General features: G+C 39.4%; 1 protein-coding gene across 1 annotated transcript; it reads right to left on the reverse strand.

The window, feature by feature from the left end:
- Positions 1 to 2,801: 2,801 nt before the first annotated feature.
- Positions 2,802 to 18,673, reverse strand: LOC121572186 (probable E3 ubiquitin-protein ligase ARI7). The gene is made up of 4 exons (XM_041884117.2): positions 18,183 to 18,673; positions 16,207 to 16,307; positions 4,495 to 4,668; positions 2,802 to 3,617 (listed from the first exon to the last, which is right to left on the reverse strand). The coding sequence occupies exons 1-4, from the start codon at positions 18,265 to 18,267 to the stop codon at positions 3,093 to 3,095; spliced, it is 885 nt and encodes a 294-aa protein (XP_041740051.1). The 5' UTR covers positions 18,268 to 18,673; the 3' UTR covers positions 2,802 to 3,092.
- Positions 18,674 to 18,953: the final 280 nt, after the last annotated feature.

The following is an 18,953-nucleotide window of genomic DNA, read 5'->3' on the forward strand; positions in this document are numbered from 1 at the left end:
AGTGCATGCACCAGATCTTCAGATGAACCATGGAACCAGCCAAGGCTGTTCACTCACTAACTCACAGTGCCAGACCTTCCCAGCCAGTGGAGAAGGAGATGTGGCAGAGAAAAGAGAGGATGTTGTCGGACAGGGTGGTTTTGTTTCTGCTGTTGCAGAAAAGAAAGGAGGGGATCATGGTTTTGTTAATAATGCAGAGAAGAGGGAACAGGGGTGTGTGACAGAGACAGGAGAGGATAATGCAAAGAAGAGGGAACAGGGGTGTGTGACAGAGACAGGAGAGGATAATGTAAAGAAGAGGGAACAGGGGGGTGTGACAGAGACAGGAGAGGATAATGCAGAGAAGAGGGAACAGGGGTGTGTGACAGAGACAGGAGAGGATAATGCAGAGAAGAGGGAACAGGGGGGTGTGACAGAGACAGGAGAGGATAATGTAAAGAAGAGGAAACAGGGGAGTGTGACAGAGACAGGAGAGGATAATGCAGAGAAGAGGGAACAGGGGTGTGTGACAGAGACAGGAGAGGATAATGTAAAGAAGATGGAAAAGGGGTGTGTGACAGAGACAGGAGAGGATAGTGTAGAGAAGAGGGAACAGGGGTGTGTGACAGAGACAGGAGAGGATAATGTAGAGAAGAGGGAACAGGGGTGTGTGACAGAGACAGGAGACGATAATGCAGAGAAGAGGGAACAGGGTGATATGAAAGAGACAGGAGAGGATAATGAGGAGAAGAGGGAACAGGGTGTTATGAAAGAGACAGGGGAGGATAACATAAAAAAGGGTGGTGTGGAAAGGGAAGGGGAGGGTTATGTTGAGCAAGCGAGAAGAGAGGATCACAATGAGCCAAGTCAGTCCACACAGTCTCCTAGCTCTGTGAACACAAGTGGGAGCAGACAAACAGACTTGACTCTCAAGAGAAAAGGAGAGGAAAAGCAAAATGAATGTGATGACGAAAAAGAGGAAAAGATAGGAAGAGAGCAAAAGGAGAGCTCAGGAGAGGTGAAGAAGAAGAAGAACAGAAGAGGAAGGTTTAATAGGAGTTCCCTGTTTATCTAATTTGATTGGTGAAACACAGATCCTCCTGAAATGCCATACTCATCAACAACATCCTAGTGGGCAAGTGTCTATTTACTGACTGATTGTTTTTACATTTATTTGTAGAATTATTATGAGATTATGAACAATGAAGACAGATAAAATGTCAGTTTAGGCTACACCAAGATGACTGGGAAAAGGATATTGGTTGTTATAGTTCAGTCAGTCAGTCACAAATGAGACTGCACATAGGTTGCAAACCTCTTTCATATGTCAGGATGAGAAAAAAAAGTACATTAATGAAATAAATGTATGCCCATGATGACTGCTAATGATATTAAAATGCCCTTGAATGTATAATTAACTTTGTCTAAATCTTGATTATTTGGTATCCTTGGTTTGTCCTCTTACGCTTTCCTTACGAACATTTTTTTCCACTAGTATTTGGTCCCATGTTCCTAGCACGCGATCAAGCTTGTGACTTTACAAACTCGTTGGATGCATTTCCAGTTTGATTTGGTTGGGTTTTGGGTTTTGCCCAATAGAGACTGAATGGTGAATGATGACTGGAGTAATTTTCTTTCTAAGTGAGTAGATAAGATGTTTCTGAACACTTAAAAATGTATCCTGATAATGCCATGATTAAGAATAATGAATGAATCATAAATAATGATGAGTGAGAAAGTTACAAAAGCCACAACCCAGCTAACAACAAAAGTTCGCACAACTTGACAGAACGTTCCCTTAAGAGTCTCATTACCTAACATTTTCATGGAATGTTCCAGTGACGTGCAAGGACTGTTTCCAAGAAACCATTGCCTTAATGTCAAACAGAACATACCCAGAACGTCGTTACCATGTTCTCAGTATATTCAATATTAATGTTCTAGACACGTTTCATGGGAACTTGCAATTACATTTGTGTCCTGTTTTCTGAGGGTTACGAGAATATTCCATCAACTTCCCACCAAACATACACAGAACATGGTTGCCATATTCTCAGAATATAAGATATTAATGTTCTAGACATGTTTCATGGGAACAGTCTACCTGGGAGGCTCTATCAAATATGTATTTGTATCAGCCATGCTATTTGAGTCATGCCATTCAGGTGTGCCCCTCACAGACAGACTAGAGAATCTTCACCAGTCACACGCCATCCCACTACGCTGTCTGTCCGTGCATGTCTGATTACCTATCCAGTGTATAGCCTATAGATCTCACTGTCAGACTGTTTTTTATATTTTTTTCTCAGAAGAATATACACATTTTAAATATTTGCCCATGCACATTTATGTCCATGAATTTTCCCTTTCTTATTACACTGTTCTTGAATGTGTCCGTATTCTTATATTTTATGATTTTTTATTGTTGTTGTATTGACAATGATTGTTTAGTCACAATATGAACACAGTTATTAATAATGTCACTGTCACTGCTTTAAAACAAAGCATTTCTCCACTTCTATACCACTTAGATTTACTATATAATGAAAGCTATGTGTTCCTGATGCTTAAAAGCTCATCTTTCATGCATTATGTTTTTGCTTGCATGTGTTAGCCTAGTTTTTTTACAGACAGTATTACGGAATGTTTGTTAAGATATCAGTTAAGATCTGCACAGGCTCGGTAGTTGAAGGGTTTTATTTTACCAGTAGAATACTGTATTGGGTAGATGTTAGCTACTGGTATAAGCATTTTCTTCTTTCTATTATTATGATCTCAAACTTCTGTGTTCCGACATGAAGACGCCAGCTTAATTTAGTGTGTTACTTTTGTCAGTCGTTTATTACATTACATAATGATGCACATAAGCAACATGACAATAATGCAATGATAAAGAAACCATAATGAGCATAAAGCACTGAATCTACACACTATGAAACTCGCTTTGTATAATACCCAAGATTATAATATAAGTTGGTAAAAAAAACATTATACTTCACGTGAAGTACTGCACACAAACTCTCATTGTACAATATATGGAGAAGGTAGCTATAATTAAGACAGACAAAGAAAACACAGAGAAGAGATATGTGTAAGTGGAGCAAGATTTCTACCTACGTGTTCTGTTGGAGACAATGTAAGCAGAGTTTACAGTATGCAGTGAATGAGAGGTATCTTTCATTTGAGTTTCTTTTCCATGTGGGTATAGAGGTCTGCCGAGGAGCCACTCCCTCAGTGCAGGCTTTGAAATATGAGCTGGTCCCCAAGCACTCCTTCGTGAGCTTAAGGCACACGAAGCAGAACTCTTTATTGCACCTTGGACAGAGAATATTCTTACAACCAGTCTTGTCGTGCTCTACCCGTTGGCCACAGGTGGGACAGGCGCGAATGGAAGGGCAGTCGGTGACACCTGCCACCTGAGGGAGAGACGTGGTTTCGCAGTTCTTCAGCAGTTCCAGGTCCTGGTTGATACAGCCATCATTGTCACAGCGGTCAGAGCGTGGCGCGGGACCTTTCCACTGCTTCAGGCACTGCCAGCAGAACTCATACCTCTGACCTTTGTCTGCAGTGCACACTGTGCAGAGGACACTGAGGTTGGAGAGGGCCTTTCTCTCTACAAAGGTTTCGCAGACAGGGCACTGTTATAAAAGAGGGTAGGGTAAGAGGGGGAGATTAGTAAATCGCTATAATTATCTGCATGCATAGAGATTCATAATGATATAGCCTAATAAAACATGTACAATTACTACTTTTGGATAACACAGTAAAGCATCTCTGACCAAAGCTATGTACTGTAGTAGAGAGGTGATTTGTTACTACCTAGTGTCTATAAATCTACCACCTGTTCATAGATCTGTAGTTGTATGTATATTATGCCTTATTATTACTGCCACATCATTTAAGCCTGTTAGATGCAGTTGATCATAGCGCACTGTGCTTAATTACGGGCGACAGTTTTAGTACTCATCACTGCATTCTCTACCAAATAGTTGGTTGGCCCTCTTTGATGTCACGTAGGTTGATACATTGCTATGTTTTCATTTATAAAGCCCTTTTACAAAAAGTACCAATGTACCTAACATCTTTACTAAACTTTAGACATATGAGTTACCACACCCGGTCTCAGGGATGGTTAATGCTGTAAATTCCTTTGGTCTCTACTGAGTTAGGTAAATCAGCTTTTAGTTTTCTTGCACCTTATTTGTGGAACAATCTTCAAAATGTTCTTAAATGTGATGTTTTGGTGCCTCTAGGGCAATTCAGAAAGCTGATTGAGGACCTTATTACTGATGAAAGTCTTTGTTATTTATGACCATGTTTTTCTTTCTACTTGAATTTTGTATTTATATTGATGTGTGTATTTTCTGTAATTTATGTAATTCAAAGCTCATCTGTAAAAGAGACCATGGTCTCAGTATGACTCCCTGATAAAATATAGGTTAAATAAAAAATAACAATATATAAAGCAGTAAAAACAAACTTTCAAAGAATTTGAACAATGAGACATGCACTCACTGATTTGTATTCGCAGTATCTGGCAGCAGCCAAAGCTGCCAAGGTCTTCTCAAAGTGCTCCATCTCCTCAGTGGTCAGAACAGCCAGCCGACGTACCTCCTGGTAAGACCACTCAGTACCACACTTCACAGAGGTGCCATCCTTAAGTGCAGGGCACAAAAATTGGAACTGACTCTGGGTGGACAAAGAAGAAAAGTTGTCAAGGAAAATGGATGGACATTGGATATCAAAATAGTGCAATATGTTTAATATGCATGATGTAATTCATATTGAAATATATAATTTGTTTGATTAGTATGGTTAGTTTGGATCTATTTAATATTAATTAATGTTAAATTAATGATAGGCCTTGCAAAAGTATTCATTCCCCTTGGCGTTTTTCCTATATTGTTGCATTACAACCTGTAAATTAAATTGATTTTTATTTGGATTTCATGTAATGGACATACACAAAATAGTCCAAATTGGTGAAGTGAAATGAAAAAAATAACGTCTTTCAAAATAAATCACGGAAAATTGGTGCGTGCATATGTATTCACCCCCTTTGCTATGAAGCCCCTAAATAAGATCTGGTGCAACCAATTACCTTCAGAAGTCACATAATTAGTTAAATAAAGTCCACCTGTGTGCAATCTAAGTGTCACATGATCTATCACATGATCTCAGTATATATACACCTGTTCTGAAAGGCCCCAGAGTCTGCAACACCACCAAGCAAGGGGCCCCACCAAGCAAGCGGCACCATGAAGACCAAGGAGCTCTCCAAACAGGTCAGGGACAAAGTTGTGGAGAAGTACAGATCAGGGTTGGGTTATAAAAAAATATCCGAAACTTTGAATATCCCACGGAGCACCATTAAATCCATTATAAAAAAATTGAAAGAATATGGCACCACAACAAACTTGCCAAGAGAGGGACGCCCACCAAAACTCACAGACCAGGCAAGGAGGGCATTAATCACAGAGGCAACAAAGAGACCAAAGATAACCCTGAAGGAGCTGCAAAGCTCCACAGCGGAGATTGGAGTATCTGTCCATAGGACCACTTTAAGCTGTACACTCCACAGAGCTGGGCTTTACGGAAGAGTGGCCAGAAAAAAGCCATTGCTTAAAGAATAAAATAAGCAAACACGTTTGGTGTTCGCCAAAAGGCATGTGGGAGACTCCCCAAACATATGGAAGAAGGTACTCTGGTCAGATGAGACTAAAATTGATATTTTTGGCTATCAAGGAAAACGCTATGTTTGGCGCAAACCCAACACCTCTCATCACCCGAGAACACCATCCCATGTTTTTCATCGGCAGGGACTGGGAAACTGGTCAGAATTGAAAGAATGATGGATGGCGCTAAATACAGGGAAATTCTTGAGGGAAACCTGTTTCAGTCTTCCAGAGATTTGAGACTGGGACGGAGGTTCACCTTCCAGCAGGACAATGACCCTAAGCATACTGCTAAAGCAACACTCGAGTGGTTTAAGGAGAAATATTTAAATGTATTGGAATGGCCTAGTCAAAGCCCAGACCTCAATCCAATTGAGAATCTGTGGTATGACTTAAAGATTGCTGTACACCAGTGGATCCCATCCAACTTGAAGGAGCTGGAGTAGTTTTGTCTTGAAGAATGGGCAAAAATCCCAGTGGCTAGATGTGCCAAGCTTATAGAGACATACCCCAAGAGACTTGCAGCTGTAATTGCTGCAAAAGTTGGCTCTACAAAGTAGAGGGGGGTTGAATAGTTATGCATGCTCAAGTTTTCTGTTTTTTTGTCTTATTTCTTGTTTGTTTCACAATTTTTTTTATTTTGCATCTTCAAAGTGGTAGGCATGTTGTGTAAATCAAATTATACAAACCCCAAAATCCATTTTAATTCCAGGTTGTAAGGCAACAAAATAGGAAAAAAATTAAGGGGGGTGAATAGTTTCGCAAGCCACTGTACCCACTGATTCTTAAAGGGGTAGTGCAGTTAAAGATTTTTATTTATTTATTTAGTTTTTATTATTATATTTCCACACTATGAGGTCATAAGGACACTTTGAAATGTTGAAAATTATGATAACACCCTTTTTGTGTAGTGTGGGAAATTATTTTCTTATAACTAGATGTGATGCCTAGCTTAGAAAGAATGCATTAATGATTAAACATAAAAGGTTTGTACTGTACTGATATAAATTGTTTAACCTAACAAGCTGTGATTAATGTGAGGAGCTGTTTTAGGGAGTAGGGGGAGATAAGAACTTGTGTCTCACATACACGAACACTGCCTCTTTGTGATCTGTGAACCGTCCAAGGACGTAGGTACAAAGAGTACAGGGGAACTGTGTCTATGGGTGCTGACTCGGGACAAGGTGTGATGATAACAACTTATTCCTGGCAACAGTGTGCAACAGTGAAGCGCCAAGGGGCTGGGACCAGCCTGTGCACCAACGATAGGCTGAGTAAGTCTAAACCACGCTCAGACTCTACTCTGATTGGCCAGCAGGGAGCGGGAACTATCTCTGTCAGAGTATTTGGAGAAGAACTTAGAACAATGGATCAGTTCTCTGTCTGCCCTGTGTGGTATTTCAGTGGACCCGTATATACGAACATCATACTTACCATTGAAGTGTTTGCATTAATTAAAATACTAGTATATCTTAGAAGTCGTGTTGATCTCTTTTGTTCCCAATACCAGAATTGACGCAACTTAACAATTGGTGACCACCGACTGTGATCTGGTAGAAGGGACTTCGCTGGGTATTGTCCGGCCCATTGGACATCTCTGTCATTGAATGGTGTGTTTCACAAAGAGTCCGGACTACTAAAAACAGGTAAGCAGACACCTATTGTTATATAACTAAAGTTCTGCACATTGGCTTTATCCAAATTAAATTTGTGAAACACCTGTCTGCTGTAAGTGACCTAAATTATGAAACTATTATGAGTAGATAAGCACAATATTGTGACATGCAAACCTTTGGTGAATGTGATGTTAAACCATGGTACCATAGAGTATTTGTTCTACCGGCAAGGTCCGTAACTACGAGGGTACGGCTAGGTTTGGGGAAAATACTGAAATCTATCGGCAAGGTCCGTAACTACGAGGGTACGGCTAGGTTCGAAGATACAGGGAATAATTGAATTAGTAATTGCTATCGGCAAGGTCCGTAACTACAAGGGGTACGGCTAGGTTCGAAGAATTACACCGGCAAGGTCCGTAACTTCGAGGGTACGGCTAGGTTCGGGAAATTTTAGATAGTGTTGCGCTATGGCAAGGTCCGTAACTAGTACGGCTAGGATCATAGTAGCACTTTAAATTACACTATAGTGTTGCGCTTCGGCAGGGAGTTGTACTTGGGGGTACGGCCCAGATCGGAGGAGCACTTTAAAGTATAGGGTGTCGTATGCATGAGAGTGTGAATGATCCCAGTGTAATAAAAGAGTGTTTGCAGACGAAATAAAAGAGGTTTACTAAAATTAATAAACCTGTATACCTTGATAGAAAACTAATTAGGAATTAAAGACGTCTGTGGCTGTCCAAACTGTATAATTTGTGAATAACTGTTGGGTTTGTGGTTGTTTAAACCGTATAACCCGTTAATAACAATTGGGAACAGAAAGGTAAAATAATGAATAACTAGTATGACTAAACTGAAACGTTTGAACTGATATGATTGAACTGTAACGTTTGATGTTTGACATAGCATAATACTGGTTTTAAATAATTATGTTGAAGCAATTTGGTTTATTATTTGATTTAATGTTTGATGTTTGACATAGCATAATACTGGTTTTAAATAATTAAGTTGAAGCAATTTGGTTTATTATTTAATTTAACGTTTGATGTTTGACCCTTTAAAATACTGATTAAATAATTAGACTGAAATAATTAGGTTTATCGTTGAAATATAAATATGCACCGACTTTAACTAATTAGGTGGGAATAATTAGATTTAAATAAATAGATAGACGTACTTTAAATAATTAAATAACGGACGAATATTACAAATTAAAACGAAAAACAGACAAAACCTGTTCCGACTGGACACAAAAGGAGGAAAATGCGAGGGGAGGGGCTGGAGACAGCGAGAGTGTGGCTTTTGGAGAGTCAGGAGAGACAGGGGGGTGATTTGTGTCGATTGGGAATTGGCTGGGAACACCACGGGGCGATTGTTTGAGAGGTACCTTATAAATTTCTAACGATATATACGTATGAACTTTCTCACCCAAACGTACGTCATGGGTGAGAAAGTAGAGAATATTTACATTTACAGTCATTTGGCAGACGCTCTGGTCCAGAGCGACTTATGGGAGCGATTGGGGTTGAGTGCCTTGCTCAGGGGCACATCGACAGATTTTTCGCCTGGTCGGCTCGGGGATTGGAACCGGCGACCTCTCGGTTGCTGGCGCGGCGCTCTTGGTCACTAAGCTGCCTGCCGCCCCATATGAGTTTAAGGTTGTGCCGTTGTTTGATCATGTGATAAGGTTTAATGGGTAATCGGACCATAACTAATGTGGTTATGGAAGTAATGTATAAATAGTGGAGAGCCAATAGGGGGCTCCATTGAACTATTATGTTTTGCTGGGCATTTCGGTGGCATGAGGTGAAGTCTGTGTGTATGAGTGAATTCAACGGCTGGTGTGGGTGGTGACCGGATGCTACGGAGTGTTTGGTTTGGTGATGTTGAATGGACGATTTGTAGCGTGTTTTGGGGTTAAATAGAAAGACTCACTTATTCAATAGAGAATGGGTGAAGGGAGAGATAGCATTACTTTGTGTTGCTAAATGAGGTGAGAGCTAGTGCGATTTTCATTTGGTGACGTCACTTGCTCTATGAACTGGAAGTATTTACTTTGAAAGCATCGCGGAATGTTTGGAGTGACTGGCGATGTATGTAGAGGGTCCCGGGTTCGAACACAGGTAGAGACAGTGGGTAAAGCTTTCGCATTGGGGCTATAGACCTAGATTACTACGTGGATTGAGAAATGTGAAAGGTTGAATTAGATAGATTAAGTAGAAGTATTCTAGAAAGGTCTATGAAAATATGTTACAAGGTCCCCTTGCGCCTTCCCCGTTGTGTAGGAAGGAGCAAGGGGAGGGGTGAGAGATAGTTCAAATGATATGATATCATTAAATGTATGCTTATCAACGATAACAAGTATTTGTTTTATTAATTAGGGCCTAATCAGAGAGAACAGTTAAAGAAATTGAATAGCGAACTGAAATGGCGATAGAGCTGTGAAAATTGAGTTGAGGACAAAGGAGAATAATGTATGGCTCTGGTTAGCGGGAGAAAAAAAATAAAGACAGTCAAGCGAGTTGGGTTGAGCTGTGGGATTTCAAGTGGAGGTCTGAATGCTTGACTGGAAGGCAGTGCTTTGATAAATTCTAATTGTTATTACTTTATTCGAGGGGTTGCTTGATGCCAGTAGTGTATGCAAATAGTTGGTGAATTCTAGAACGATAATTTATTTTCGTTACGGGGACCAGGGGATGCAAGTGGCTTTGGCTGTTGTGCTGGGGGAATAGCGACAGCCTGTGGTGGGTTCTAGATTTGTTAAATAAACAAACTTATATTTTAAACTAAAGTAATGCAATAGGCTACAATTATAACATTATCAGAAAAAGGGCAAAATATAATGTGTAATAGTTATTACAATTATTATTGATAGTTATTACAGTTATTATCATTGATCCAATAATGATAGAAGGATAGTAAACGCTAGTATAACTAAATGCATGCTCTTCAATCGAACGCTGCTGGCACCCGCCCACCCGACTAGAATCACTACTCTCGACGGGTCTGACCTAGAGTATGTGGACAACTACAAATACCTAGGTGTCTGGTTAGACTGTAAACTCTCCTTCCAGACTCACATTAAGAATCTCCAATCCAAAGTTAAATCTAGAATCGGCTTCCTATTTCGCAACAAAGCCTCCTTCACTCATGCTGCCAAACATGCCCTCGTAAAACTGACTATCCTACCGATCCTTGACTTCGGCGATGTCATTTACAAAATAGCCTCCAACACTCTACTCAGCAAATTGGATGTAGTCTATCACAGTGCCATCCGTTTTGTCTCCAAAGCCCCATACACTACCCACCACTGTGACCTGTACGCTCTTGTTGGCTGGTCCTCACTACATGTTCGTCGTCAAACCCACTGGCTCCAGGCCATCTATAAATCACTGCTAGGCAAATCCCTGCCTTATCTTAGCTCATTGGTCACCATAGCAGCACCCACCCGTAGTCTGCGCTCCAGCAGGTATATCTCACTGGTCATCCCCAAAGCCAACACCTCCTTTGGCCGCCATTCCTTCCAGTTCTCTGCTGCCAATGACTGGAACGAATTGCAAAAATCTCTGAAGCTGGAGACTCTTATCTCCCTCACTAACTTTAAGCATCAGTTGTCAGAGCACCTTACCGATCACTGCACCTGTACACAGCCCATCTGAAATTAGCCTACCCAACTACCTCATCCCTATATTGTTATTTATTTTGCTCTTTTGCACCCCAGTATCTCTATTTGCACATCATCTCTTGCACATCTAGCATTCCAGTGTTAATACTAATTGTAATTATTTTGCACTATAGCCTATTTATTGCCTTACCTCCATAACTTGCTACATTTGCACACACTGTATATATATTTTCTGTTGTATTTTTTGACTTTATGTTTTTTTTTACCCCATATGTAACTCTGTGTTGTTGTTTTTATCGCACTACTTTGCTTTATCTTGGCCAGGTCGCAGTTGTAAATTAGAACTTGTTCTCAACTGGCTTACCTGGTTAAATAAAGGTGAAATAAAAAATAAAATAAATAGTAGAGGAAAGGCAAGGGATTAAATCTCATTTAGGGAAAGAAGAAGAGTATGAAGATATATTAGGGAGAAAATACCATTAACTGAGGGATATAAAACGTTTAGCTGAAAAACACAACAGGAATAATTTACATTACACCCTAATATAGACATCAGACCACACCAGAAGTATAGATGGCAGGATCACCAGTAGCAATCATGAAGAGAAGGTTCCCAGAAAATAGTGAAGATATTGGTAATATCTCTAACAAATGAGAAAAAGGACCAGAAAGTTAGTAACTGTAACAAAGGAGGGAACATTTGATGTAACCGTGATTGTATTGGCTAAAAAAATGAAATGACATTTACAGGGGGGACAGGAACAATAGAAGAGGAGACAGATTTTCCTAGGGGGTTGAGCAAATAATTGATAATGGATCATTTGAGATGAGATCACATGTAGCAGATTTAGGGTAATCAATTAAATAATCATTGTATACTCTAGGAATTTTGAGTGGTTTTATGGATTAGTTATGAGGAATTAGATTGATACAAACAATTATTGATGGGTTAGGACTGGGGATATCTGTATCATGTTTTGTGTGTACTACCATCTTTAGATTACTGATGGTAATTGAAGGTTAACAAAAATTATAACCAGGAGAAAGAGATTAGCTTATCTCATTGGAATGTTGCCCAGGGCTAGGGGGAGCAGTAGTGAAGTTAGGCAGTATTTAAGTGGGGCCTGGCTATTTGTGGTTGTTGTTTTTCAAATTGGGTATTTCAAACAAAAAACAACACACCTAGTATGATGTTTATAAAGCCTTGTTGTTTCAATTTTGGGGGGGTTTCAGCAGGTCAAGGGTGATAGGTCTTCGAGGAGCACGCACAGTGAATTTTATGGAGTTTTTTGGTTTTGGCTGAGTTTGGGGTATATATGATTTCTTATGAGAATGAATGTCATGAGGACTTAATGAACACTTGGGATACGTAACATTTATAAAATATTTAGAATAATGGTAATGTTTAGTATACTATGGGATGGAACAGTTCGTTGAATGATTTCAATGGCCTCTGAACTCTGTTTTAACCTTCTGGTGTTAATTAATCATCCACACTAGTAAATTCTAAAGGCATGAGAGGAGGACTTTAAGATAGTTTATTTTACTAAGTTGAGGGTAATTTATAATACTGTGAAAAGTGTGAAGAAGATTATAATTTGGTAAAAATATATGATTTGAACCATAAAATAACAGAAGAGAGAGAGAGAGCTTTCCCTGAATGAGGGATACCTGTTGCTAGTCAATTGTACTAATCTTAGATTACTTTTACGGGATAGAAGTAAATTGAGGTATTATCAAATGTTGTCATTTAAATTTCATTTTTAGTATGCTTTAATAAACAACAAGTTGGTATTTGAAACTAAATTAATGCAATGAGCTGAAGTAATCAGAGGAAGGCACAATCTAATGTGAAACAGCTATTACCTAGATCATTTATTTAGTAATGAGATCAGGAAGATAGGAGCAATAAAGAAGCAAGGGACAGTCTAAAAAAATTAAATAAATAAGGGATGGCAATTGGATGATAAATTACCAATATTACCTAAGTGATTGTTTAGGTAGGTGGTAATATTGACACATGGGCAGAGACATGTGTCAAAAGGGGGATGGTAGGAGATGATAAGTAGATGGTAGGATTAAATAATAAATATATACGAAGGAGAGGACAAAATATATTTTTTTTAAATTTGAGAGCTGAACATGTGTGAAGATAATTTATTAACCACACCCGTATGTCAGAGGTTTTGTGCCCCACAGGTGAACTAAAGGAGAAGGTGACCCACTCTATCTAACCAGGTGACTGGTGAGCATCCAGTCCCTAAAGAAGAAAAACTGGAAGCAGGCCTGTTGGGAAGGGCCCTATCAGGTTATATTGTTCACTGCCTTTGCCATTAGAATAGCTGAGAGAGCCACTTGGGTCAACGTTACCCACTGCAAAACGGTAGGCCCACATGCCAACACCGTTGAACACACACAGAGTTAAAGAGAAGAACTGGAACCAATAGGGTCTGGGGGTAAACTCTGTTAACGAAGATCCCCTACCCCGACCTTTCATCACTGTGGGGTGTTTATAGAGGTGTGAGTATGGGTTAGTACCAAGCAGAAAGACTGAGGACAGGAGAGGGTTGGCAGTTTTTGGGAATATGGATAACTTGAGTTGCATCATAGTCTCGGTAATGGTCTTGATATGTCAAGATCCACCACCAATTATGCTATGCCCTTACCATTGTTAAGAAGTAAAAGAGAAGAGAAGCGACCCGACATACTGACCGTCAAGGACGAGTGGCCTACAAAATGGGAGTCAGAGAAGGGCAGACTGTCAGATTCAAAATAAGGGTTGGGGACGTAGCCAACGGGTGGGGTACATGTCAATAAGCAAATTGGGATTATAAAATCCTATTATATTCATGTTTGGACCCCACGGCGGATTGTTCCTAGACTCAGGTGTTTAAATACACTTGGGGATGGGGATATGAGACCGAGGGGGACTGAACATCCAGAAGGGGGGTAAAGAGAAATAAAGACATCACCAATTATCAATTGGAGACTTAAGTTCGGAAGCACAGGAGATAATTCTAAACCTTACAGCCCCTGTAACCGATGTGTGGTGGGCGTGTGCCAGTAAAGGCAGTGTAAGGCAGAGAATTCCAAAGGGGTGGCTAGATACATGCGCCCTGGTTATACTGGTACAACTAGTTAGAATTAGTCACCAGGAACCAAGGATTAAACAGATATAGGAGGAGTTTTAACAAGAAGGAGAATAGCCCTATTTAGATGGATGCGATTGGGCCACCAAGGGGGGTATCGGATGGATACCGAGCTATACCGAACAATTAGGGGAAGGGTTTGCTACCACGTTCTTTTGGTGGGTGACAATAAACAAAATTGTGAATTGGATTAATTATATCTATTACGACCAACAACGATTTATTGGCTGGACTAGGGATGCAACGGAAGGGATCTTTTGAACAATTATCCGCCATCTCACTCTTATGACTTAGTAAAAAGAGGTTGGCTCTAGATCAGGCAGAAAGGGGTGGTGTCTATAGAATGTTAAGCCATTGTTGTACGTTTATCCATCTCTAAAGCCCTAGTTGGTTTAGATAAACTATCAGCTGAAATGAAGAGCATGGCTGGAATGGAGGGAAACGGACTGTTCTCCTGGTTGGGTGATTGGTTTGGCAAGTATTCAACTATGGTGGTTACTGGATTTCTGAACCTAGTAGTTGTGTTTCTAATATTAATGTGCTGTACTGCCTGTGTAATTCCTTGTCTGAGAAAGTCTGTTACAGATGTCGTGCATACGGCTGGTATGATGCCCCTCCTAGGGGCTCAAGAAGGAGATGCAGACACTGAGATGGGGTTGACAAAGGATGACCCTTGGTTTGCTATTGGTGAGGTGGTGGAGTGACACCCTAGAGGGTGTCTAAAGGGGGCCAAAGTTTACTTCCCTGTTTGTGTTTTATGTTTTAATAATCTTGTGTTTTGTGTTCTATTAATCCTGTGTTTTATGCTTTATTAATCAAGTTAACCAATGTGAATGTTTGTCTTTCCTTATGTGAAGGTTTGAAGTTCCTGGGTGGCTGGTAGCCAACCTAGTACAAGTTGGGTGTAGATGGAAGGACTGAAGGCCTTTTTGTTATCATTATTTCCTATTAATAAAAGTGTGATTCTTTTTGTTTGTATTGTATTTTAATGAGTGACACCCTAGAGGGTGTAAATAGGGGGATTCCTGAATTTCCCTGACATTTCTTATTTTGTTTTTTTTTGTTTTGGGTTCACACCCAGTGGGTGAAAAAGGGGGATTGTGGGAAATTATTTTCCTATAACTAGATGTGATACCTAGCTTAGAAAGAATGCATTAATGATTAAACATAAAAGGTTTGTACTGTACTGATATAAATTGTTTAACCTAACAAGCTGTGATTAATGTGAGGAGCTGTTTTAGGGAGTAGGGGGAGATAAGAACTTGTGTCTCACATACACGAACACTGTCTCTTTGTGATCTGTGAACCGTCCAAGGACGTAGGTACAAAGAGTACAGGGGAACTGTGTCTATGGGTGCTGACTCGGGACAAGGTGTGATGATAACAACTTATGCCTGGCAACAGTGTGCAACAGTGAAGCGCCAAGGGGCTGGGACCAGCCTGTGCGCCAACGATAGGCTGAGTAAGTCTAAACCACGCTCAGACTCTACTCTGATTGGCCAGCAGGGAGCGGGAACTATCTCTGTCAGAGTATTTGGAGAAGAACTTAGAACAATGGATCAGTTCTCTGTCTGCCCTGTGTGGTATTTCAGTGGACCCGTATATACGAACCTCATACTTACCATTGAAGTGTTTGCATTAATTAAAATACTAGTATATCTTAGAAGTCGTGTTGACCTCTTTTGTTCCCAATACCAGATTTGAATTGACGCAACTTAACAGTAGACTGAGTATGGGCCCGGTTTCATAAAACATATTTTCCCTTAAAGTTTCCTTAACTTTAAGTCAGTTGCACAAAGCATTTTAAGGTGAAATCCCCCTTAAATTAATTGAAAAAGTTAAGGGTGCCCATGAAGTCCCTTAAATTATTCATTCAGTATGGATATCAATGTTAACAGCATTTGTGGAGGTGAATGTTGCTTTCATTTGCTCTGGTTACAAAAGGAAAATATCAACCAACTAGCTACTTAGCTAAACAATGAAAGGTGCACAATCCATGGCTACAAAGCTAGCTGGCTAGTTAGCTGTAGCTACTCTGTAAGCTAGCTTGACATACTAGAAAGTAATTTGAACAAGTTGAGAAAAAAGTAACTACACGAAACGTGGTTTATTATCTTCTAAAGGGATTTGTTATTATCCCTTTAAGGAATAGTGAGTAGGCCTACCTGGTCCAGTAGGCTGCGACACCATCTGGTCAGTGACTCCGGAGTTACCGCATGACCACAAGACATTTCTGCCTTCAGAGTCTCAGTGTCATCATCTAGGGCTGAGAACAAAACGAGGAAATGTAATAATTAACCCTGGAAAACTTTAGCATAGGCCCTATGTTTAGTGGTGGAAAAAGTACCCAATTGTCATACTTGAGTAAAACTAAAGATTCCTTAATAGAAAATGACTAAAGTAAAAGTGAAAGTCACCCAGTAAAATACAATTTGAGTAAAAGTCCATAAGTATTTGGTTTTAAATATACTTAAGTATCAAAAGTAAAAGTATAAATAATTTCAAATTCATTATATTAAGCAAACCAGATGGCACAAATGTTTTTGTTTTTTTATCCAGATAGTCAGCGGCACACTCCAACACTCAGACATCATTTACAAATGAAGCATTTGTGTTTAGTGAGTCCGCCAGATCAGAGGCAGTAGGGATGACCAGGGAGGTTCTCTTGTTAAGTGCATGAATTGGACCATTCAAAATATAACGAGTAGGGTAGTAGAGGGTAACTGACTAGCCCAGTTAGCGCTAATTTATGCTAACTTGCTAGCTAGCAACTTCACTAGCAGTAAATGCTAGCCAGCTAGTTAGTTAGCATAAACTGCTTGGAGTACTAGCTAGCAACCTTACTACAAGATTGTCTGAGGTAAAATAAAAAATAAAAGATAACGTAACTTCATTTCAGTTATAATGTTTCCACTAGTGACTGATAGCTTTACAGTTAATGCAACTTTATAGCCTTTTAACTATTTTACACAGCATTTTATGTCATATAGCTAGATAGCTATCTACGTTTTTAAGAGAGAGCTTTCCAATTGGCATCTCTCCCCCTGTTTTCAGTCACAGGTAGGGACTGGATTAGGTGTGAGCAGTGCAGGAGGTGGGCTCATGAGTTGTATCCAATTTTACTGGGGATAGCTTTATTTGTGACCTACAGGTACAAATTAGAATCGTGCAATAGCAGAGCATAAGAGAGCTGCCACATCAATGTTACACTGAGTTAATTAGTTAGGTTATTGTTATTAAATGTTATATTCCAATGTTATTTTGATGTTATTATTTATATTCCATTCCAATATTATATTACAATGAATCTTTTTTTTATGAATTAAAAACAACAATTGAAAACCTTTTGCTCCTGAATGTAATTTTAAAGAATGCTGGGATTTAAAATCTTGCATTATTCAAATCATATTTACTGCAATTGTACATAATGGATTGTATGGAAAAGGAACAACAAAGAAAGAACAAATCAAATTAATGTGCAGGTGAGTTAAAAAGAGGGACTTTACATCAAATCTCCTCATAGTGCGGATGTTAATGGTGACATGTGCAACACCATTTCCCGCCCATATTTTATTTAAATCATTGAAAAATAAGACAACTAGTTTTAGCTTTTAAGTATTACTTACTAAAGAATTTCTAAATAGAACAGATTAAATGGATTTTAACACACTAAAAACAACATTTCATGAAATAACTAAAAAAGTGTAAACTGTAGCCATTTATTTCCCTTCATAGCTTATTCGTGTAAGCATGACCTTCATCCACATACCAATTCTTTTCCTAAACGTTGCTTTTTTGTGTCAGCAATTAAACATTGTTCTTAGGGTGGGCTAGTTACCCCCTAGTACCCTACTTCTGGGTGTCAGGGAAAATGTATGGAGTAAAAAGTACATTATTTTCTTTAAGAATGTAGCGGAGTAAAAGTAGTCAAAAATATAAATAGTAAAGTACAGATACCCCAAACAACTACTTAAGTAATACTTTAAAGTATTTGTACTTAAGTACTTTACAACACTGCTTATGTTCTTCCAGGAACAAAGAGGACATCGACAATTTGGGGCTAAGTAATAATGAATACATACTTTTTCTTTCTTTTTTTTAACAGGCTACTGTTGGTCTATTGATTAAATGGATTGCTTACGATCTAAATCGTGTCTGTTGACGAACTTGAGCGTGGTGTCTCCGGGGTCATATCGCTTTTCTCCTTCCTGCTGTTGGGTTGTCATCGTGTTGCTCTCTATCTTCACTGTCTTGTACAGTCAGCCTACTTCTTCACACTCACCCGGGGGGACGATGATATGATCACGGGAGGCAGGTGTGCTCTCCCTTGAACGCTGTGCGGAAATGTTCCGCCGTGAGTCGGCGCTTAGCCCTTTGAACTTGTAATTCAACATCAGTAGCTTTCACTTTCAAGTTTCAAGAAGACAGGTGATATACGGTAAATGATGTTGACTGCATTTACTTAAGGTTGTTCTCTTAACCTTTTAAATCGCAGTTGTAACAGCAGATAAACCGTGACTTGGGATCTCATAGGAATACCATCTCAGGGGAATAGCCTACTATCACACTCAAATATATGAAAATCAAACCATGGGGGATGCAGCTTGAGAGATTGGTGTGATATTGAGGTCTTGAACATTACAATTCTAATTCTTAAGGAACTTATTTTGTGGAGTTGTTCACACAACAAACATAAGTATGCAAATAGCAAATATAACAACATCCAATAGGGACAGTAAATACTAGGCCAAGTAAATACAATACAACAAAAAAACATGAGGAACACAGTCAACTGAAACACATATATAAACGTGCAAACAACCTCATGATATATGCAATCATATGCTGTAATTTGTCATTATCTTAGTCACCAAATGTATTGAATTAAAATGGTTTTCTTTATAACCAGACT

The sequence above is a fragment of the Coregonus clupeaformis genome, chromosome 16 (assembly GCF_020615455.1).
Source record: "Coregonus clupeaformis isolate EN_2021a chromosome 16, ASM2061545v1, whole genome shotgun sequence".
Lineage (NCBI taxonomy): Eukaryota > Metazoa > Chordata > Actinopteri > Salmoniformes > Salmonidae > Coregonus > Coregonus clupeaformis.

Coding starts and splice junctions, on each gene's coding strand:
- LOC121572186 (XM_041884117.2), bottom strand. CDS start 18,267: ATGACAACCCAACAGCAGGAAGGAGAAAAGCGATATGACCCCGGAGAC. Junction 16,308..18,182: donor CAACAGACACGATTTAGATC/GTAAGCAATCCA, acceptor TTTTGTTCTCAG/CCCTAGATGATGACACTGAG. Junction 4,669..16,206: donor GTCGCAGCCTACTGGACCAG/GTAGGCCTACTC, acceptor TTGTCCACCCAG/AGTCAGTTCCAATTTTTGTG.